The sequence below is a fragment of the Gnatocerus cornutus genome, chromosome 6 (genome assembly GCF_029298725.1).
Source record: "Gnatocerus cornutus isolate USDA-ARS CGAHR chromosome 6, icGnaCorn1.1, whole genome shotgun sequence".
Lineage (NCBI taxonomy): Eukaryota > Metazoa > Arthropoda > Insecta > Coleoptera > Tenebrionidae > Gnatocerus > Gnatocerus cornutus.
In genome coordinates, this window is record NC_142238.1 from 11,522,027 (window position 1) to 11,545,044 (window position 23,018).

At 35.3% G+C, this 23,018-nt stretch overlaps 4 protein-coding genes across 4 annotated transcripts in view; 1 reads left to right on the forward strand and 3 right to left on the reverse strand.

Annotated features, from left to right (window-relative positions):
• The window catches only part of LOC148172924 (max dimerization protein 4-like), a 123,794-nt gene extending 106,609 nt beyond the window's left edge, over positions 1–17,185 (reverse strand). The window contains exons 1-3 of the mRNA XM_088038170.1: positions 17,012–17,185; positions 16,825–16,918; positions 16,654–16,683 (exon numbers count right to left, since the gene is read on the reverse strand). Coding sequence (XP_087894296.1) covers positions 16,654–16,683; positions 16,825–16,918; positions 17,012–17,069 — 182 coding nt within the window. The 5' untranslated portion in view covers positions 17,070–17,185. The remainder of the gene's footprint in view (positions 1–16,653; positions 16,684–16,824; positions 16,919–17,011) is intronic.
• A 1,450-nt stretch (positions 17,186–18,635) lies between these two features.
• LOC148172925 (DALR anticodon-binding domain-containing protein 3) lies at positions 18,636–20,280 on the reverse strand. The gene is made up of 5 exons (XM_088039105.1): positions 19,539–20,280; positions 19,239–19,417; positions 19,055–19,188; positions 18,840–19,007; positions 18,636–18,792 (listed from the first exon to the last, which is right to left on the reverse strand). The coding sequence occupies exons 1-5, from the start codon at positions 20,219–20,221 to the stop codon at positions 18,673–18,675; spliced, it is 1,284 nt and encodes a 427-aa protein (XP_087895231.1). The 5' UTR covers positions 20,222–20,280; the 3' UTR covers positions 18,636–18,672.
• Positions 20,281–20,294: 14 nt separating this feature from the next.
• On the forward strand, positions 20,295–21,619 carry LOC148172926 (dnaJ homolog subfamily C member 25 homolog). Its single transcript, XM_088039106.1, has one exon. It carries the CDS (start codon positions 20,471–20,473, stop codon positions 21,470–21,472), a length of 1,002 nt encoding a protein of 333 aa, XP_087895232.1. The 5' UTR covers positions 20,295–20,470; the 3' UTR covers positions 21,473–21,619.
• Positions 21,620–21,735: 116 nt separating this feature from the next.
• Nse4 (SMC5-SMC6 complex kleisin component Non-SMC element 1) lies at positions 21,736–23,000 on the reverse strand. The gene is made up of 4 exons (XM_088039107.1): positions 22,742–23,000; positions 22,463–22,692; positions 21,888–22,415; positions 21,736–21,837 (listed from the first exon to the last, which is right to left on the reverse strand). The coding sequence occupies exons 1-4, from the start codon at positions 22,848–22,850 to the stop codon at positions 21,781–21,783; spliced, it is 924 nt and encodes a 307-aa protein (XP_087895233.1). The 5' UTR covers positions 22,851–23,000; the 3' UTR covers positions 21,736–21,780.
• Between the last annotated feature and the right edge of the window lie 18 nt (positions 23,001–23,018).

Below are 23,018 nucleotides of genomic sequence, written 5' to 3' on the forward strand. Positions count from 1 at the left end.
GCGTAAATGTGTAATTAATGGCTGTACTAAACCAATAGCAGTGGTACTCATCAAATAATTTGAGCAAAAATTTGGACTATGCTGAAATTGCAGCGGTGTTGAAAATGAATTTCTGTGTTGAACTGAAAGCAAGAAGTCTTATAGTAAACTGATTTATGCTTATTAATGACCCGGTCTTCATGATATTCATCATCACTTCATCTCTTCTATTCTCCAGATTTAAATGGGATTATTAAGCACAATAACTTGAGCTTTGGGTAACTACATATGTATGATGCTATGATATTGACAATGACGGAGTTAAGCACTTCATTACATGCAAAGCAACGATTCTCCCTCGAAATCTTAAGATGAAACACGTTCCAACATGACGCGGTCTGTTGTTTTGAATAATACGACATGTATTACACTACCGGTCATAGTATACCCGTCACGGAAATGTTAAGTTTGGTGGTCAGCAATATTCAAGACATATTTCACCCCAAGAAAACGTTCGTCGGTATCATTTCAGCTTCTACTGAAAAATGAATTCCCTTCTTTGGGGAGGCGAGGATAAAAAATGGACACGATACATTTTCACTAGATGAATACGTGCAAACGTTCCAGAGAAACAATTGACCGTAGATTGGACGGAATGAAGATTTGCCCATGTATAACTATATATCTCAGTTGGCCACGTTGACAAAGCGAATGGCTAAGATCGAGCACGGGCCGCCACGTCTTACCGTCTGAAAAATCGACCGACTTCATAAATAATTCATTCTGCAACACGGCTTTTTTTAAAGTGGTAGTAAATAAACAAAAAACATAAAGCCGTTTGCTTGCTGCAAACAAACTTTAGATTGCTCGGACCGTTATGATACTTTTATGTCATTGATGAGTTTTTGGTGACTCGGACCAAGCACGGTTTTTATCACCAAATTTCTCATTTCATCCCGACGGACCAACAAAAAAGAAAACGGCAAATGAAGGTTGCACGGCTTCAAAGGTGCAGCTTCTGGCTGAAAAATCTTTCATCACCAGACCGAAACACTGTTTTTTTAAGCAACTACTTACAAAAATGTGCATATCTAACGACCACGTTATTTTCTAAATTACAAAACAAAGACAGACCTGGGACAAAGAAAGACATTTTTAAAAGTCAACACGTAGTCAATCAATATCGATCATCGGATGTCGCGCGGCATAAATTACGTTAAAAAACAAGAATAATGATCCGCGATAAGAAAGCATCATGAGTGTAAACATGTATTGTGTTACGTATTAGCTTCAAGAAATTGAAATAAACTCAAAAACCGGCGAATCCGTCATACTCCGGTAATCCGCATGTTTCACACCCTCTCTTCAATTAAAATGAGGATGTATTTACAGGTTTGATAAATAAAACTCGAGGCAAACATATCCATTACAAATGGTCCGTTTACTCTCTTAACCTTGGCATGTTGCCTTTTTTTATTTAAACCAGAACGATTGTAGTACTTATGCAATACTTTTGGTAAACAACTCGATTTAGAATAAAACAACACTAAAACCACATTCTGACTAACAAGAAAAATGCAAAGATAAAACAACAAATGAGGTAAAAGAACAACATTTAAAGTCTCATTATGTCACGCGGTATCACATTATGTTGTGTAAACATAATTTATTCTGGAAATTTTGATATGTTATCTAAGCAATTAAAAGAAAAAATATTTGCACTTTGTTTCAGTAAAGCAACGCGCAAGAGTAAATAAACTTTGTTGTAAAAACGCACCGAAACGGTAGTTCACTTGTGAAACTGGACTGGTAAAGATGTTATCCGCACATGACCACCAAGTTGCAGTTTGCCTCGAAACGACGAAAATTTGCGATTTCCGGAGGTTTCACTTCTCCGGAACCAATAGTTTTGCGAAAATAGCGAAAGCGATATATTTCCCGAAAACGAGTTATTGGCTTCGTTGCATTCTATCCGTCGCACAACCAAACATTTGTTAATATAGAAAATTAGAGCAAAAGTTTTTTTGTTTCAAATGTCCCAGGCCGTTTTTGGGTAAATTTCGAAATTAGAACTCTTTCCTAAAGTCTTTTTAGAACTTGTATAGCCATTCATTCAAAAATAAAAAGACTTCCTGCTGGGAAGAGTTCACGGAAAATACAACCTCAATTCTCCAAATTTACCTAAACTCAAAACAACATGGGTGGGCCCCTGATAAAATTAATCAAATATTTGTATCAATTCTTCGCGTCTGATTGACAGATAAAAGTAATTTCATTGAAAACTAAACATGGGTAAAAACCCCACTTTGTCAAACTTTTGAGAAAACAGAAATCACTAATCTCTTCAATCCCGAACTACTTACAGTTAAGCCAGCGCAGGTAAACGCTATTTAAAGTAACACAGGATCTTCACTGTGTTAGTCCGCGAATTTGACAAATTTACATAAATGCTAATAATATAAATACTCCAAAGCAAAGGCTTGACTAGATGGGGCAAAAGTTTTGCCCCTAGAGATTTCCAAAAGTGTGCGCCTATACATAATATAATTCACCGAAACTGCTCCGAGTGGGTTTATCGAAACAACATCTCATTTTAGATATGAAGTATATTGTCCCAAATCGTTACTCAACAGTTATTATTTATAGATTGCCGAATCTACTGTTGTAATAACAAGAACTATGAAGATAGAAAATCAACAAAGAGAACTGTTGCCTTTTCAAGTTGGGTTATCCTTGATGTTAAACCAGGTGCGTGAATATCCCGGTATTCTAACTCGTGATTTTTGCGTAAAGTGGGCAAAGATCAAAATCAAGGTTTTCCGTCAGCTTAATTACTTAATGGTTAGGTTTCCATGCATGTGGTGCCACATCGCAGTGGTGGGTTTAGACTTCGATTAGGAGGAACACTTTGTTGTCACTTTGTTGGGGTGATGTGATTTTCGATTTGATCGACCTTGCGTGCGCGTTCCTGACCTTCATGGTCGGAAACCAGTTGATTTTTTGTCTCGCTGAGTTGTCTTGTCAACTTCTGTTATTAAAGTGAAGTTCGATGCGAAGAATGAACACAATATGTATATTCATATAATAAAATGTTCTTATACATTTGTCCGAAGTATGAAATTAATTAAATTAAAAATTTGAATTTCGATTTGTTCGTACATTAATCATTTGAAAGATGGGGCGGTATAATGTCTCGAGATCATTAAAAAATTACGTATCGTCGGATAATACACGGCATTATTTATGTTCAGGGACGGACACATGTCCGAATCACCAAACTAAATAAAGGTGGGATTAACCCCTTTGCACGCGCTGTTGACTTGTCGAGCGTCAACTTGAATCAACATGCGAGAACTGAAGGGGACGCTAGAAATGGAAATGCACCTTCGCCGAATGGAATGCACTATACCTAAAGCGACAATACATACTGCAATTCCATAGAAGAAGTGCCAAAACGTTACAGATCTAATAATTTCTCGTACCGCTTTCACCCCCCCGCACCAAGTACCAATTCCATTGATTTATTTATTGAATGTGCATCGAAAACATGTGGCAGTTACTGCGACGTCGGTGGCAGCATGTCCGAACAACGAGGAAGAGACAGAGGTATTGATCGTTGGTCCGGACCGACGTTTCCACCTGGGCGACGCATGCGTCCAAATGCTAAGGTCAAGGTCATATCAGTATCATCGCCGATAATGTCTTGCAATAAGCCCTTCATTACTAAACAAGTACAATTACAACGTTACAAGTAAAGAGAACAGTTTCTTTTGATGTTGAAATAACTAGGTGATCGCAAACCCACGGTGAAAAAATAAATCGCAAGAAAAGTATTTTTAGAACAAGGCGATTTCGACCAGAACAGAGGTCACCAAACCGTGAGGTTTTCCCGGACGGCTATGGACACATATAGCCTAAAGGTCAGCTGCTTTAAACGTTAAAAATTCGAAGCAATTTAATCGTAAAATTATCAAAAAAAAATCAGGAAAAAGGAAGGTAAACAAATAAATTTAAAAGGGTGGACAGCTGGTGTTATCGTCAACAGATAATACAAGAATTTGTTGAATTGTCGTGGCTTCTGTAACTTGAGGGAAGTGGATCTCTTCATCGTTTTTCCGAGTGTGACCACAGCTTAGCCAAGTTCGCCACCTGTTAGATTTTCATTTAGTGTTGCCCTAAAAAAACCTTAGAGATCGGATCGTGTCTAAATCAAAATTGCCTTTATAATTATATATTTTGCAGTGACGAAATAATTATCAAGAGGAAGACAAGAAAGGGCTACCGTGATGTTAATGGGCAAAAAAAATACATTTTTGTACCCCAATTTCTTTTCGGCACCTACCCCTAAAAAGGTGCTAATAAATTTCTAATTTAAATGAGGGCATAGATAGCACGTCTCCTATGCAAACTCCTTTTTAAATTATTGTGTTCTCAGATTATCCATTTTGCTCCTATTCCAGACGAAAAAAAAGCCGAGGTCAGCTCCAAGGTAAATGGACTTTCAAAGAATCTACAACCTACATTATATGATCATACATACAAACAATCCATTTTTCAAATAGCTACATAATATAAAAGTCGAAATTTTTGGCAGCAGGTAGATGGATAATCACGATTTTAATGCCAATAAGGTTTTGATTTCTACTGAATGATTCAAAAGTCTAATTAAACGTCAAACAAATTGACAAAAAAGCTATATAATCTCATTCACTCTTTGTTTTTGGTGACAGACGAATAGTGATCCGAATATATTACTTGAACTATAAAATCATTCATTTTGTCTATAACATTGCCAATAAAATAATGATGAATTTATGTAAATAGCGAGACTGACCTGACAGAAAAAATAAACGTAATTTATAAATAAATTGATTTGAACTGTAATGTCAAAATACTGTATGAAGAAAACGATTCAATTTTGAGGATTCAGATCAACCTAATAATTCACAAACTCTAACACAAAAAAATGACTTCTTCAGTTTAAAATCGCATCGAATAAACACTGTTTTATTTGACACGAACGGGTTTGACAGATGAGGCTCTAATAAATTTTCACGGACACCTTCAAGGATGTCATATCTAAAACTGCACCAATGATAAAAATAATAATAAAGATAACACCAGAAGGTTTCCAAACAAACTTCAAAACTGACAATTTGAATACTTATCGAAAATTTCAACACTGACACAATAAATAGTACATTGATCTGGCTATCAAAAAAACGAGCGAAAAACAGAAAAGGTCAAGTTTACAACGAAATTCCTAATCCCGATGTGAACGAACGACTGAAAATAAACGATAAATAAAAAGAATCGCGTTATGTAAGAACGAAAGAAATTGTGCGGCCTGTCGTAACGACATAAAAAGGAATTTTTAATTTGGTTGTAAACCTTAAAATTAACAACCATGTTATTGCAGTTGTTGCGATTCCGTAAATACCTCATCAAAATATTAAATATTTACGCACTACGTACTTTATTGCACATCTTATTAAAAAACAAACGCTCCTACATTTTCCAGGTTTTTCTACCATCACAAAGTTAACTGAATTGGAGAGGATTTGATAATAATAGGACCATCACCTTGTATCATCACTGGTTGCGCACCGGTGGGTTGACATTTCTCGCCCAAATTCACCCATCAAAATATTTAATTGTGTGATGCAAGTCAAGTATTTGTTCGAACGTAAACTGTTTGCGCGATGATAAGCCAGTTATTGGCCAACCAAAATGCAAAACTATTTTTACAATTAGGTTACGTGAATTTTTTAGTTTGCAACTTCACCTTCACCTCTAACTTTTATTTTTAAAGGCAACGAGCTGATAAAACGTGGGAACACGTAAACATAGCCAACACAGCTGCTGTCATTAAACTATATATAAATTTCCATCGAGTTATGTAAAACAAACAGACCATTTTTACGTTTTGATTTTAAAACCTGTAAATTTGTAACGATCGCTTCGCTAAATTTAATCTAGGTAAGGTGACCCAAAATTTGACCATATTTGAGGAATTTGCGTCACAGTAAACACTCGAATGCAAAAAATCCCGCACCCGAAATAAAGCAAGGGCTTTGAAGAGGCTCTAATATGTCAAGTGTCATCGCTAGCATGACATTGTTTGACTAAACGAATCGCTTTGTGGCACAGCTAACTTAAGTTAGTTGTTAAGCTCCCCAAGTAGTGTTTTATAGCTCGATTAGGAAATGTTCATGGTTCTTATCGATCGAACAGCTTCTATGCGTATGCGAACCCTGGATTTCTTTCGCCTCAAAGCGAAGGAGACGGCAGTCGGAGGAGGTCCGGATATGCGTGTACGCGGTGTCAGCTGCGTGTGTTTGCCTCGTGTGCGTATGACTACCTAGTTTACAATCAAACACATTCGCTACGTGCTCGCTTCAAACTCTTCAGACCTTGTTATCCGAGGATTATAAGGGTAGTTTCATTGATTTCCCTTTAACATATCCGTGGAGCAAAAGGTAGCAAAGGTGTGATTGATAGGCCACCTACAAGCGAACAGAGGAATCGGTTACAGTTTGTTTTTTGATTTACTTTTTTTTGAGATCGATTACTCCCAATTCCCAATTACACGAATATTTGCTATGAACGGACATAGGCACAAGAAGTAGGTACAACTTTCCATTTTAACAAAACTGGAGTATCTATAAATATTCTAGGGTCAATTCCTATATAATTCCAAGAGTTATGTGAGTTCTGAGAACATGTCTAATAAGTTAAATATTAAGTATGTTCGTTTAACGCACTGGTTGAACCGAATGAACACTTCAAATCAAAACTTCATGGCATTTCCAACAATTAGAAAATTATCTATAACTAGAATTGCTACAATTTTCACAAGGCTAACGAGTTCAAGCACCCAAAGTGACATATTCAGTTTACTTATGGCACAAAAATGGGGAAAAACTCAGGAAGAAGTAGTATGGGCCTCAAAGAACCAGTTTGTTTAATGATGTGTTATTTTCGGTGTTGAATCTTATCACTATCGCATTATCGCTCAAAACGATCACTTTTATTAATGACCTGACAAACAGATTATATAGATACCTCTCGATATATGCACTCTATCTGCGGCCAGTCGCGAGAGTTGGTTCTAGAACTTTACTGTCAGCGTCCATAAGCCAATCCATAAACTTTGAAACCGATACCGACGAAACAAGCGAGCTGTTATTTATAATCATTAAGTAACAGAGTTTTAATATGTTGATAAACAAATTAACTGCGTACTTTTTGTAAGGGGAGATTGTGTATCAATTAAGGTTAAATTAGAGCTCCCAACAAGTATCAAGCGGAGAACCGGTGGTCGGTAAAAAACAACGTCATTAATTTAAAATGTAGGAAGCTGTAGAACATGTGAGCAGTAGCTAGTCATGTGTTTTTAAAGAATGCCGGTTGAACTGTCGACACCAGACTACACGTCCAAGAAAAAAGGGGCTTTCAACGAGGATCCAAACGATATTTCAATACGAATCTTTTCCACACAACACATGTCAGAAGTGTCAGAAACTCACCATAGCAAGATTGCAGAGAAACCGTCGACAGTTAATTGGTACATGCGTAAATTATACATTCGAATGTGCGTTCCTTTTTGCGATCCGAGGCGGTTTATGGGTAATATAATTTTAATGGCTTTTCCAGGCAGTGTTCCGCATTGGGTAGAAATCATTTTATGAAAAATTCGGTACCATACAGGTATAAATACGAAAAGTTAATCCTATTGTCGTCGTCGTAATAAAACCAGGACTAAGCGCGGTGTGTATGTATGCAGTACGGTTAAATGGGCGATTTATCATTTTTATTACTTTGTATGAAAGTGTAACTATCTTTTGTTGTTGTTTCAAATTTATGGAAATGCCTTCTAGGGGAATGGAACGCGAGTTTATTGTAACAAAGTGTTGAGTCACATGCTTCTGTTGTTCAAATTTATCTATATCGCGCTTTCAGGTCTTAATTTTAAACATGATATATTCCATACCTGTCGGATGCTATCGATTTTGCACCTTAAATACAGTGCATATAAATATATTTACGTTTAAAAACCATTCAGATAAAACTTTTGAGAATTTATCTGTGTAAAATGACATTGTGTGTTCACAGTAGCACTGTCATTTATCAACTCGTTTATGTTTGACAGTTGAATGTATATCATATATTAATTTAAATTAAACTACCACCACATTTTTAATTTATTTTAAACATTTTATTCCTAGTAACGTTTCAAGGTAACCTTCAAATACTAAGACAATTCAGTTATCTATTTTTTCACAAATTTATCATGCGATAAAGGTTGTTTTGTTTTGATTTTATTATTTGCAGCCATCGCATGACAGCTCAAACTAAACATTCCGTTTCATATCATTCACCACGCCTCCATTAAAATTTTGGTTATCGTTAATAGTAGTTTCGTCATGCATTATTCTCCATTATTGTCGTTTATGTCAAGCTACTAAAAACTGATGCAGCGCTGTTGTGTTTCCCCTGACAATGGATTATTTATTTGTGTTTTGTAATAGATCTGAATGCAGATTATTTGGTTTATGTTAGTGTGAAATAAAATAGCAGAGGTTAATAAACTATGGAGATTAGATAACTATCCTGATTCATCAAAATCAACCCGCACTGCTGAAACTGATATAGATAAGAAATGATATTATTGTTTTGTTTAAATTGAGCGAGACTAAAGCGAATCACCGTGGTTTGCATGCAATTATTGAAAGGTCACGAGGTTGCTAACTGGATCATTTACAGTCAAATTTGAAATAATGATCCCAACAAGTGAGGTTACATAATTTAGCAATGTAAAAGTCGACATCTGCCCAGATGCTAACTTGGTATTAATGTTAAACAAACAAACGGATGTATGTTTATCGTTTTTGTTGTTGCTAATAAAATACTATTTGTTGCATTAGAGTGATGACTGAAAACTTTGTTGCGTGATGGTTAAACATATGCCTACAATCCAATTAGTTTCGGATGTTATTCAAACCGCAATAAAAGAGGTCCAGCGTGTTTCATCAAACAGTGTCGCTTTTTAATGAAAGGTTATCTTACACCAAAACCTTGAATTAACATTTTAGATAACGTAGCAGAATTATTCTGCCATAAACGCCCACGATTTTCGAAATAAAACTCCGAGGGGTTATTTTTATTCTGAGAAGATATAAAATTAATTTAATAAATTCATATGCTGACACCGGTTAAAGGCTAAAACTAGTAGTGACAGGATTACAAGCGCCCGGTTTAGTCTTTGGTTGATCTTTCGGTGTCAGTTAGGGGAATGTAAAATATATTCACTTGTCTTGTTATAATGAGCCTCAAATTCGCGTTTTGTATTCATAACTTGTTTTCTTTCCCCTTTTGTATATTTTTTCACTGCCGGATTTTTGAGCCTTAATTTGTGAGGTTTGTATTATCTTGTACAAAGCATGTCTCCAATAGGAATTAAGTTTCAAAACCCAACATGCGGTATACCTTTGTTAAATACAAATATTTGCATCTCATGGTCGAATATTGTCGTCATTTTTGCCAGATCAAGTTTTCATCCACTGTGTCCAAGCTGCTCTTAGAAATTTAAAGTATATTGGTACTCCTCTTTAGAGTTTGTCAGTTGATAAACTCGAGAGACAACAGGGGTACCAACCCATTTCAAATTCCAAAGCCTGAACATGATGTGTTCCATTAAAAAGATAAATTAACGCCTTCTATTTACTTATTTTGATTACAAGTCTCCACCCCCACGATAACAGTAACAAAGGTAATTGCTGACGGCTATTAATCTCAATGATGTGTCGTTTTTTAACAACTTGGTAATTATTTGAAGAATTCTGACGAAATAAGTTGAGCGTAATAAGGCATATCGACAAATTTGCCTTTGGGGAAGAAAATTCCCGGAATTTTGTCGATATTTACGATCATTTTTTCGTCGAGGATAATAATTCAGTAACTGGAAGACGATGTAAAATGAATTCGAGGCGTGGCTGTACATAAATTTCACTCAGTGTTTGTCATGCTTTTTAATCAGAAGGACTATAGAATTAATGCAGATTTATCGTCGTCAAGATTAGGCTGTGTATTTAAAAACATTTTGGTCAGAACGTGCCAAAGCGTTCGGAATACAGATCGACAAAGAGAATCCAACAAGCAATTCAGTGGCGGTTTTACATAAAATAAATAAAACGAAAACGGAATGTTTACAAATTTAAAAAACCATTAGTTTGAGTGACATAATGTTGTTTGTGCAGCATTGCTTTTCTCAAAAGTTTTTATATTCTTGAAAGCCTAGCGAAAAGAATTAGAGTAGTTCTGATCCATCTCTGTCCACCCTACATTGTAGGGGTCAGGCTACCCCTAGGGATTCCCATCGAGTTCGTTTTCGTCGTTCAACCCCTTCGTCAACCCCCTACGGTACGGTCAGCTTGCGTCAAAATACTTCTAGCACGATAAATTTAACATCACTTCACTTGCAGTTGGAAAGAAGTAGGAAAGTAGAAAGAAACAAAAGGGAAATTCGAATTTAAACTTTCGGATTACTTACCGGAGCTTTACGGCTGTTTTTTACTACTACAATGATTTCACCGAGGATTTAAAACTCCTTTGATGTAACGAGGAAGTATTAGATTCTTACAACTTTCATAGCACTTGGCCGGGGTTCAACGGTCATATGTATGGATGTAACCACCATTTTTATCAATTTTATTGACAGCTATATAAATACATATAAAATAAACTACAGTGTTGCACTTAGTTTTCCTATTGGTTCTATCTGCGATGTAAAGATCTCTATTAATTTTACTGCAGTTACAATTCAGGGAGATAAATAAATGGAAATACACGAAAATTCTAGAGAGTACTGAATAAAAACCCATAAAACTTTCATCTCGTTTTAAATTGAAACCGTCCATTTGTAACGTAACAGCCTGGATACACACCTACACCTATAATATACACGCAAAGATTGCTCCAAGGTTATCCCATTATACTCGAGATTGTGTACCTAAAAACTCTCATCTATGATTCATAAGTCTTGCATCGTTTTCAAGTTGGAGCAGTGAAAGTGAAACTGCATCAGGTAGATGGGATTCTGAGAATATCATAAGATTCTGTAAGAAATTCCAAAGTACCTGCCTCGTCAAACTGACATTGAAATATAAATCCGCACCACGCCTTACCGATGCTTTTTACAAAAAGGCAACTACAAAAATATAATAACCTAATAGAATTACGTGACTCGAATGTTGGCGATGAGGGTGATGCGTTGGAACTGATACAAATCTATTCAAGATGTCACGTGAATTTAAAAAAGAAAAGTTTAATTGCTGCTGAAAAATGGAAGAGAACTTAACAAGAGCCCTCAATTATTCGGGTTTGACGACTCGAAATTTACATTATCAGTCATCAACTGTAAAATTTAAAACTCGGCAATTTTCAATTTCCGGGTCGATCATTACTTTTTCATGAAGTTTGGTTGAAATTACCAACACAACGTTGAGGAATTTCACCACCCGACACACCTTTACGATGAACGCAAAGACAATAAAAAACGAAAGCTCACCCTCTTCCCTTTGCGTGTTTGTGCTTGTTATTTACGGCCGTGATGCAAAAATTTATCTGTCCATTCCGTTATATTGCGATTTAAAAAACATTATTTTCAACATTAACTTAAACATTTCAATGATTTGCATCGTAAAACTCGCGTTTATATCCTCCCTAATTTATTATGAGTACGTTTCATAACAATACAAATAATTTGTGGTTCCTGGTCGAAATTCCCTATTTTAACGACCTCGATATTTTAATGAAGTCGTAAAACGCACCGCATCGCGAAACAAAGACAGTTTGTTAAACGCGACTTCAAAGGAACTTAATTTTTATGGAAGAATAGATATCAACCACAAAAGGTAATACTCACAAAAGAAGACCATAATTGGAAATCAAATAAGTGCATAAAATTTGAACACTATTACGAAATAATCGCGTTGTGCGTGCATTTCCATTGGTTGACAACACGAATGCGGGTTTAAATGCAGATACTTGAGGATTTATGTAAGTGCATTTAATCGAAGCGAGGTTGCATCGACGTTTCCAAGAAAAAAGACAACGACTGCACATGTTTGCTTTTGGTGCTCGTAAAAGGTAACACAAATCTCTTCAAGTCTATTTTAAGTAAATAACGAAACAATTGGATCCGGCGTAAAAATTGAAAAGACAAACATGCGGGTTCGAACAAATGAAAAGTGACACTATTCATGAATTCTAAAATGTCCGAACAAAACTCGCTGCCAGCCAACAGAATCATAAAACCACTTCGAGATTATCCAGAACATTCCCAGCATGCATATGAAATAAATGTCTTGCCTCTTCTTGAGACAGCTCTTGTTTCATAGTTCTTGAGAAAATCGAAACACAACATCCAGGTATCTGAACCGTTTCATCATCATAACCAATCTTCGAGGAACCGGTTGGAACGGCGCAACAATCATGATTAGACAATATGGAGAGTTGAAACTGGCGATATTGTACGAAAATAAAACTGAGATGAAAGTTCACCAGAAATAAGCAAATGTAAATGTTTATTCGTTAAATTAAGCAAACAAAAATGGCGACGGTTTTAGAAAGCGAAATATTTGGCCAAGTGCAACAGCAATCAATTCTTAATGAAATTCACAACGAATGTTACGAAAATAGACAACGATTTTGGAGAGAATTGTAACAAAAACACGGCACAGTGGGACACGAGCAGATAGAGCGTGAAATGCTTAATTGAATATTACATAATTATGAAAAACCGTAATGCAATGAATGAATATGCACTTGTTCCGCGCGATGTGGTTGCAGCCTTTATAAACACAATAGAAAAACTCTCTATGCATATTATATCATTTATGCAAAGTGGAGTGGTCAGCTATGCCAACCACACAACAAAGAGGTAAAAAGGGCACTTGCGCGCCAATAAGGGAACAAAAAATAACCAGTAGATCACTTTTATAGAATCATCTTGCTGCCTGGAAATGTTTCCCCATCTCAATAGAATTACCCAGAGCGCATCTGTCCCATGGGATTATCCTTATCTATAAATTTATCGTGACCCATGCCTAGTTAAATGACTATTTATTCTTACTGCCACAGAAATTATAGCCCACTGACCAGCTCACGTTTGTTTTGCGTTCGTTAGGACATAAAAAACACCGCCAAGATGTTTATTGCGATAGGGACAATATTACAAAACTGTCAAAATACTTCACCAATACCGTCAGGAAAATTATCTGACTAGGCAGGAAATTGCGTGCGAGCCATACCCACAAATTTTAAGAAGATTAGAGTTAAAGGTCCTTGAACTTACAGTAGTTTAGCCACCCAAAAGAACTACTTGTTTTCTACAATTGAAACTAACAAAATGCGTCAAAATATGAATTAGTTGCCGAAATAGAAAAAGTTCTATGTTCGCCACCAATATTCAAATCTGGATCGTACACAATCAATCAAAACTGTTTATAATTTACTCACTGGATGATCCGATAAGATAACCTAATAAACCGTCTAGATTCTCGATTTAGCTAATGTTGTTAGTTGTACATAAATTTACAATGAGATATTGAGATAGGACAAACTGTAAATTTCCCATTAACGGTCACGTAACGTAAGAAAAGTGTGTGCTAAACAACGAGGTTGGTCATAAAGTCTATTACAGCTATTGTAAAATCAACCATAATCGACCTGGTTGTTCAACAAACAACTACAGTTGAACATACATCCCTAGTTATAAAAAAGAAGCTTTGAAGAAATTCCCAAAGAAAAAAAATTGGAGATTAATATTAATTATTTTTATATTGTGATACAAGTGTCATAAATATGTGAAATAAAATTTATTATCCAATTAAAACTTTTACGTAAAAACATGGCCACTGAAAGCTGTAACTGAACATTACATAACAGCTCGAGTTATAAAAGAAACGTTGAAAATTCTTGTATTATAATATAATTCTGCTGCTTTTATCAAATTTGTTTGTATTGTTGGTTCAAGGTCTTGGATTAATTGTCATAGTGACACACCTATGCTAAAACCCCAAATAATAGCCATTAATTAAATAAAAACACAACCTCTTTCGTTTTTATGAAAATGTTAAATAATTAAAAGCACTTCTAGATTTCCATAAATAGGCTGCTGACACCGTACTCTGTGGAAATCAAACGCAACAATTCTAAAATAAAAATGTGTGTTAATTCGAAATTTGCATAGTATGCACTTCATGCATGACCATGGCAAAAACGTGATACGGTTACGTATAATCCCACCGCAACTAACAAATTTTGAAAAAAAGCAGCTAATAAAGTTGCATCAATAAAACACAGAAGTTCCCCCGAGAAAGAAAAAACTGCTGAAACCCCTAATACATTATTTACAGTAGGCCAAGTTGCAGTTTGGTGTTGTGTTGAAAGATAAATCAATCTTAAAACTATTTGGGGACCATTTATTTATTCGGTGGATCCGTACCTTGCGATGGAGGATCGGCCACACCCGAGCTATTGCCAAACAATGCTGTTTTTGATTACACAAGAGGGCGGCAAAACTCGGCCATTTTTTAAAGTGAATAACTACAACGTTTGCGGGCAATTATCTAAATAGCTGGTTAAAATTACGTGACAGTGCATGTCGTAAATAAAGTTTGCCCCTTGTATTCAAATGCGATAACAACGTACTGAGTTGTTAACTCTGTAAAAGAAGTGTAGGAATGTGTAAGAGGCCTTTGAACAACTCGATTGTTGAAAAGTATCAATTCATTTGCAGCGAAGACGTAGGTATTATTCCGGTCAAAAGTCTTTGGTCGTCAAAGTCACTTAAATGATATTTCGAGTTGTAAGCGAAGCTTTAAGAAAAGTTAATCGTATTTTTCACTTATTCATGTCCATTGTCAACATGTTTTTAAACAAAAACTGTCAATACTTTTAGATATGTTTAGTAGACAATCTTTCTGCTCTTTTAACTAAAGGCAATCTCTCAGGGGCAAGAAAACTTTCTTGCACTTATCAAGAGCACATGAAAAATTCGATGTCAAAACTGTCATTTTTTTTATTGGCACTAATGCTTGATTTAGAGCGAGTTTTTTTTTTAGACTGACAGAAATGACCTTTTGACCGGAATAGTACTGTGGAGTAGAAAGCCCTTCTTTTTTTTTCAAGTAGAACCGGCATTAAATCAAATAGTCTGATTAAAAACTGTCTTTATTCAGTGGTAATTTCAATTTACAATTGCAATAATGCTGTCAAATTTGCCCTTTTAACAAAGGCAATGTTACGAAACAAAAGGTATTATTTTTACTTATAAACTTCAAAATTAGTATTATAGTGGCAAAAAAAGACAAGAATACAATTTTTATTTTTTATATGTTGGTTTTACAGTTGGTGTTTATACAGATTTCAAACTCAAAAAGACACGTTGGTGGTCTACCAACTAGTCTTCAAGTTGCAAATGTGCATTCTTATTGAAAATTTTAAATGATTGCAAATGTGCTAATTGCGCTATGCAAATTTGCAGTACACTTTTGATCATAAAATTTTGGTCAATATTAACTGTCAAATGTGAAACGACCTTTATGTTCTCTACGAACTTTGAAGTTTTAAAACATCAATCATCATGACATTAAAATATGGTTTAAATTAGTTTTTATTAATATAACGTAAAAATCTTGCCCAACTATGAGTGAATTTAAACCGCTTCTCTGGAACTATAGACATGGTATTCATAAACTTACCCTTCCTATAAAGTATCTACAAGGTCTCAGAGAATGCACAACTGATTTATTGTCAAAACTGCCAAGTGTCAACTTAAAGGGGTTGGTTGCTACCAACCTCGTCATATTAAAAACACCAAAGACCATATCAACAGTCATGTGTGGTACTTTTTGGCAAAATTTTAGTAAGATTGGTAGCTAGTGCATGTTTTCTAGCTAATTAGTAAAGAAACTCGTGCCTCGTTGTCAGTTCACTTGCTCACAAGCAGTAATTAAAGTCAGCCTGTAATGGAAGCCAACGAAAAAACCATTAGATTGCACGATTATACTTTTAGTTTGAAAGAAAATTTACCATGTTTAGTAGCTGCGTACAGAACGTCGTGCTCTGTAATGAAGATAGAATCTAGAATATCTTAGGACGCCGCAAAGAAGCACTCTACAAGACGGCAAAACGAAAAAAAATTGTTTCATGAATTATTCGTATTTGGAGTGAAGTTTAACCCTAGAGATATGATGGTAACAAATCAGCAATGTACGAAGGCGGGTTTTAATGAACGAAACGAAGATGCTAGATTTCGGAAAGTGAAAAGCGACTGAAACCATCGCATTTGCATAGTCAAATAAAGTGCACTTTGCATCATCACAGGTTACTCCGATTTGTAATAATTTGCAAATGACAACACGTCCCGCTCTCAATTAATTAGTGAGCGAAGGCCCTACCGGCGAATTAGCAGAACCTCCACGTCAGCCGCTTATAAAACTCTTAATAGAATGATTACTTTGTAACGGAGAACTGTTGCCAAGCGGTTACGGCCTTGTTTTCATTGCACCAGGCTGCACTAGCAGCATCACCTTGGTACGAACTTCACACAAATCACAAATCACACACGTCACATTGCACTTATTCCACCGGGACAACGGGACTCACCTATTTTTTTCCAGTTCGTTGTGAGATGTCCTGGAACAAGAAAAACAATGTAAAATGCAACAAATAACAATGTCACATGTTTGGATTTGACGTCACACAACAATCGCAACGAGCGCCGAGAACAAAGGAACGCGAGTTGCGGCACCCACGTTGGGGTGGCTTGAAACTCACCTATTGCCCTGAGATTTTTTATTCTTTGGCCTTTTTGAAGCACTTCTGAGATCATAGGGAATTCGCACGGTCGAGGCGTAACCATGTTCAGCTTCTGAAACAACAAAACACAGATAGCGTCAAAATCAGCTGATATACCAAAATAGAACTCCACGCTCATTTGTTTTTTCTCCATAGATGTACTGACCTCTCTCTCGTCTTTCTATGAACTCTGCTGCTTGTAGTAAGACATTGAGGGCGCTCATATTAATAATAAGTTTTATGGAATATAGACAAAGGTTCCGTCCCGAGAGTCTCAACGATGCACGTTCGCCACACACACTTGGAACACACTGGCGATTTATCGTATCGATGTATCGTGTGGCGCGCTCGTAGTTGGCACTGGATGCGCACAACGTTCTGCGCCTCTCGCGATTCATCGCGATCACCACTCTGTCTCTGGGGCCAACAGCTGGTCGTGTTTACATTCAGCGCTGTTTGGCATTCGTAATCGACCTGCAAAAACAATTTTCTTTCACCCTGAAAAAAAATCTACTGCATTTCAACAAAGTTAAAAAAAACAAAAAGTTGCATTGCAACAAAAATCACTTGTTTGTTGTCATCTGAGTCATCCTGCAGTCGCCAGAGATTGTTCTAAAAGTTTAACTTTTGTTTGTACAAATCGACAATAATTGGACTAGAAAAAAAAACTCACCACCTGCAACAATGCATTCATTTATTACAACCAACTACTCACGAAAAAGAGTAATTTAAACCTTCCTTCGACGCCTAGGGAGAGAAATGGGGTATAATGTAAATGTAAGTCATTCGGAATAATGAAAGGCAATTGATCATTTGGAAAAGTCATTACAGACTATGTATGTTTTTGTCATGATAAGACGTAAAATTGGCTATAAAGTGGAGAAAATATTTCATTGCTAAAGCATAAAATTGGCATCGATTGTTATTTGGAAATATTGCATGATAAAACAAAGATGGTGTTTAATTAGGCTTTCGAAAACGATAAATGTGTCATGTCAACATTGAAAAAATTGGTCAAGATAATTGAGTCAATTTTTTATAAATTATAATCGATAAATAATGTGAATAAAAATTTCATCTGATTATATTATGATTGTTGTAATAATTTTTAAAACAGAATTATTGCTAATATTTATTTCTCTAGTCTCGGTTCTGAGTCTACGATTCTAGAATTTGGCATCGTGGAAGCAATTTCGAATTGTTCAAGTTGACAGCTGAATGATCTTATCAGAGAAAAATAACGACAACTGCACACAAAAATTAAAGCGCTGAAATACCTGTTAAACAGCTATGGATATAGGCCGTCTACAGATCACTTTCTAGCAGATGTTTCAGCACGTTTTTAGAAAGGAGTCACGAGCGAAATCCAGAACTTTTTTCCATGGGTTTAGATAGTAAAAGTCTTTTAAAATTGATCACATTACAAGCAACTTTATTTTTATTTCTCTGTAGAGTCATTAATTTACTATTTATTTAGTAAAATTTCGGGACGAATTGGCACCATTTACCCCTGGTAGCTACCGCGACTCAGTTTAAATGCTCTACTTTCAAGCACAGCTCTGGATTGCCAATTTCATCCTCTTACCATGTGATAGTTATGTTAAAATTGAATAAAAATTTCCTGTTCGTACTTCAACGTTTTAAAAAAGGTAAACAAAATACTAAATATGACGATTTCCAAAAATTAACACAAATTAAAATCTTATTTTTCGTACACGACAATGTAAAAAAACAGAAAAAAAATTAATTCGTACAACTAGGACGAGGTTTTTTCAACTTCAGCTTCTGAATTTTAAAAATTAAACTTTATTCCAAAAAAAAACATTTTTACATTTTTCTCACTGGTTCAATGTTCAGAAGACCTAATGATGTATGGAACACTTGTTGCACTGCTTTGATCAAGAAAATTCTTGCATACATGGTCGGTAGTAAGTGTTCTTTGGGGCTCTAAAATCACATTATTAGAAGACACTAAAGACACACTTCAGTCTTACTGTTAATATTTTAATTCTTCTGTAATATACACTAAAAATTGATGATAAATTTGACAGAAACAAGATCAAGTGATGTAGATTTACAACACCTCTTGTGATGTCTGCAACACAATTGACAACAACAGTAGGGAATTGTAAAATATAAACATAAACAATTTCCCACTCTTCCTGAAAATACAATTTAGTTTGAAGCGTGAATAATTCGTGATACAAACTTTCTGAGTAAGTAAAGTGAAATCTACATCTTTTATTGAAGGAAGGGCAGGATATGCATGTTGTAAAACATGCTCTTCAAATTGTTTTAATAAAGCATTAAGTCTCGCACAGTTGTATAAAATGAAAGATGGTCCTAAAAATGATGAAAATAACAACTAGGTACATTTGAACCCAAAAACACACCTTTATTTGTTGTCTGTAAATCATTCAATGTTATTTTAGTTGCTTTATGTGTTCTGTTTTGTAACATTTCCATGATAACTGATGCTTTTCCTAGTTTGTCAAAATATTCGCGCCAAGAAGCTTTCAACTGTACTCCATATTTATGCTGAGCCATTAATTGCAAATCTAAAGATCTTTTCCTAAAAAATGAATGATCTTTTATAAAATTAAATCACATAATAAACTTGAGCACGTGCTTTTTCCTCATTTTTATTAATTCGGAGCAAAAGCATGTGCTCATTTTTGTTTACACCACTTTACTTATAAAAATCATCGGCGGTAGTTTTGACATCTTTGACTCCTTCCTCATTCAAAATAGATCCACACATTAGCACATTCTCTAGTTTTTCATTTGAATTGACAGTAATTCTAATATCACATGATTTTGATGTCTCACTCGTTAATTTGCTTAGTATATTCGTAGTCACGTTTTGTATTATCATCATTCTTAAATCTGTTAAACTCATTTTTGTTACATCATTCTCAAAATCATCTGTGATAACATTAACCTGATCATCAAAGTATTTAAACTGTAAACCATAGTTGTCCTCTTCTGCTAAAACTTGTTGAATGCACGTCTGTATTGCAGAAAATCGTCGTAAATACAAATGGATATCACTGTTGTCTTTTATTACACACCTATCAATTGGTAGTGTCCACGTTTCACTTAACTTGATCAACGATTCTAACTGGTCTGGGAGTTTTTCAAAAGGGCGTAAGTAGTCAAAAATTGTGGATACATGTCTCTCAAGCTCTGCTTTGTTGAGAGCTAACGACCACTTTTTTATATCGAGGGGAAAACTTACATCTCCCAGTTGCTCAAGCTTTTTTGAGTGTTTTCTGATAATATTACCACAAAGATTTGTATTCCCTGTTAGATATTTATTTAATTGAAGCAAAAACTTCTCAAAAGGGTACATTTCTTGCAATGTTTTGAACGACATAACCCCAAAATATCACATGTCAAGTGTCAAATCAAATGTCACTAAAAACCATGACTACCATAACAGCACTAAAAAGTAACTAAACGACAATGTCAACGTTGTCAAAGTCAACGTCAGTGCTTCTGAAATTAGGTTATAGTAGTCAAAAAAATATTTCTCGGCTATGGAAAAAGACCGACTGTGTGCTCTTCGTAAGTTTTAATGTGTAAAGTCTATTTATTATAAAAAAAACTTAATCGTCGTGCCAAAATGATACTCAGAACATTATGGTGTGCTGTAATATTCCTTCTCCAAATTTATGGAACCCAAACTCAGTTACTAGAAGGAATATATTGTGGAAAACAAAACTGTTACGATATTTTGGGAGTCACTAGAGAAGCTACGAAAAATGAGATCGCCAAGAGTTACAGAAGACTAGCAAAGCAGTACCATCCTGACTTGCACCGCGAAAAAGAAGCAAAATTAATAGCTGAAGAACAGTTCAAGATCGTGGCCAACGCTTATGACATACTCAAAGATGATGAGTTTCGCTCGGAATATGATGACATGTTGGACAATCCTGACCAGTACTACGCTCATTATTATAGATACTACAAACGAAGGATGGCACCAAAAGTAGATGTTAGAATTGTTTTAGTTGTTACAATTTCCATCATTTCGATCATACAGTACTTCAGTGGGTGGCAGCGCTATGACACGGCTATTAAATATTTCATGACGGTTCCAAAGTATAGAAATAAGGCATTAGATATAGCTAAACAAGAGGGATTGTTACCAGATGACAAGAAGTCAAGAGGCAAGACCAAGATGCCTAAAGGAGTAGACCAGATTATCAAGAAAGTAATTGAAGATAAAATGGATATTAAAGGAGCATATGCTAAGCCTAGCATCACTGATATCTTGTGGGTGCAGTTGATAATGGCCCCTTACACCATCGCTAAATACATTATTTGGTACGTGTCTTGGATATGGAGGCATACAATATTAAAGGAGCCCTTCAGTGATGAAGAAAAACTTTATATAATTAGGAAGTATCTAAAAATGGGGCAGTATCAATTTGACAGCCAAGAAGAAGAGAGGAAACAAGAGTTTTTAAATAAGGAGCTCTGGATTAGGGAGAATTTTGATGAATGGTTCAAAGAGGAAGAAGAAAATGCCAAAAAACAATTAGCTGAGAGTAATAAGTATAAACAATACAGGAGGTACTTAAAAAATCATGGTGTTGGTAGAATGACGTTTGATGATTCATAATTTTTTAAATTTCTTTTCAACGTAAAATTTGTTATGTTTACAAAATCTTTCTTGTCAATATCAGTACTCCTGACTTTTGTACTTTTGAATACTTCCTAGTTTCTTGGACGTCTGTAAAATGAATGTTAATTAAATCCTATATTTAAATATTAGGTTTTTTTTTACCTGCCTCTCATGTCCTAAGAATGGTGAACGATTTTTTTTGTCAGATCCACATTTTTTAGGATTATATAGGACCAGGTTAGCAATGAACTAACAAGTAATAATAGCAACAAAACATATTATTGAAAAAAAATAAAAAAATTTTTTTAATTTAATCCCTTCTGATCCTTAAACTTTTGAATATAACCTGGCTTCTGGAACAACTGCAAAGTGAAACTTAATCAAACCTTATATTTAACTTCGTTTTATTTACCTCCCACTGAGGAATGCTAATACTTGGAATAATCTGTGAATTAACCATTCCGCTGTCTTGCGATTCTTTCAATTTCGCTTTTTTGATTGGTTTAATAATAGGTGTACGTTTACCATCAAGATCAACAGTTGCTCGACCATCTCTCACTAAGAATGAGAAATAAAATGCGTTTTCAACAGTATTTGAAAAACTGCTAGTATCAACGATGAAATCGTAATAGTTAATCGGTTCTTGATTGTTACTAGCGTAACATTCATATAAAATCTCATATAATGTTTTAACAGTCTCTTCAATTCCTGCCTCTTCAGATTCCACAGTTGCCACTTTTTCCGGTGCTTTTTTCTGGCATGTCTCTTTTTGGCGTTCAGCTGGTGCTCTTCTTTCTTTAGGTTGTGGCAAATTATTTGTGTCATAAGCTCCATATAAAGAACTGCAATTGGGAAGTTCAGGAATGGTTCCATGAGTATCAGGCAACAGTTTTATCAAACTTTGTGGTGCAAAATCTTGGTCACCTTTACAATGTGACATCTAAAATCAGTTGTTAACAAAACACCCAACAAACTAGAGAGACCTACAATTGCAGAAGCAAACTCTGAAGGTACATAGTTATAGTCGTTTACATCTACAGCTTCTAGACACTTCACCAAAGTGGTACTTGAGCTTGCTAACACCTCAGATTCAAGAAGAGTTTCCTCAGGATACTGATAACGTTTTGATATGCTACATTCTGATTCCATCAAATTGACTTTCTTCAAAATATTACCTACTTCCTTAACAGTATCTAAACCTAAATCTCCATTTTCATCTGAAATAGGGAGTTACAGAATAAAGTTAATAAAATTAGTAGAACCCACTCAATACATCAATTTGGTTCAACATCTCTCGATATTTCAATTTCCGATTTCGGCTAGCATTTTGCACGCTGTAATTATTGTTTTCTTGATCGGAGCCTGAACTATCCATATTGATGTTTTTGATGATAACTTTTATTAAACGCACTAATTCTTCACGTGGGATTGTTTTAAACCTATTACCTATTCTGTGGTTTTAAAAGCTAGGGTTAGGTTGTCATTTGACAATCGGCTGTCAAAGATTTTTATAAATCAGTGGATATCAAACAGTGGTGTTCTT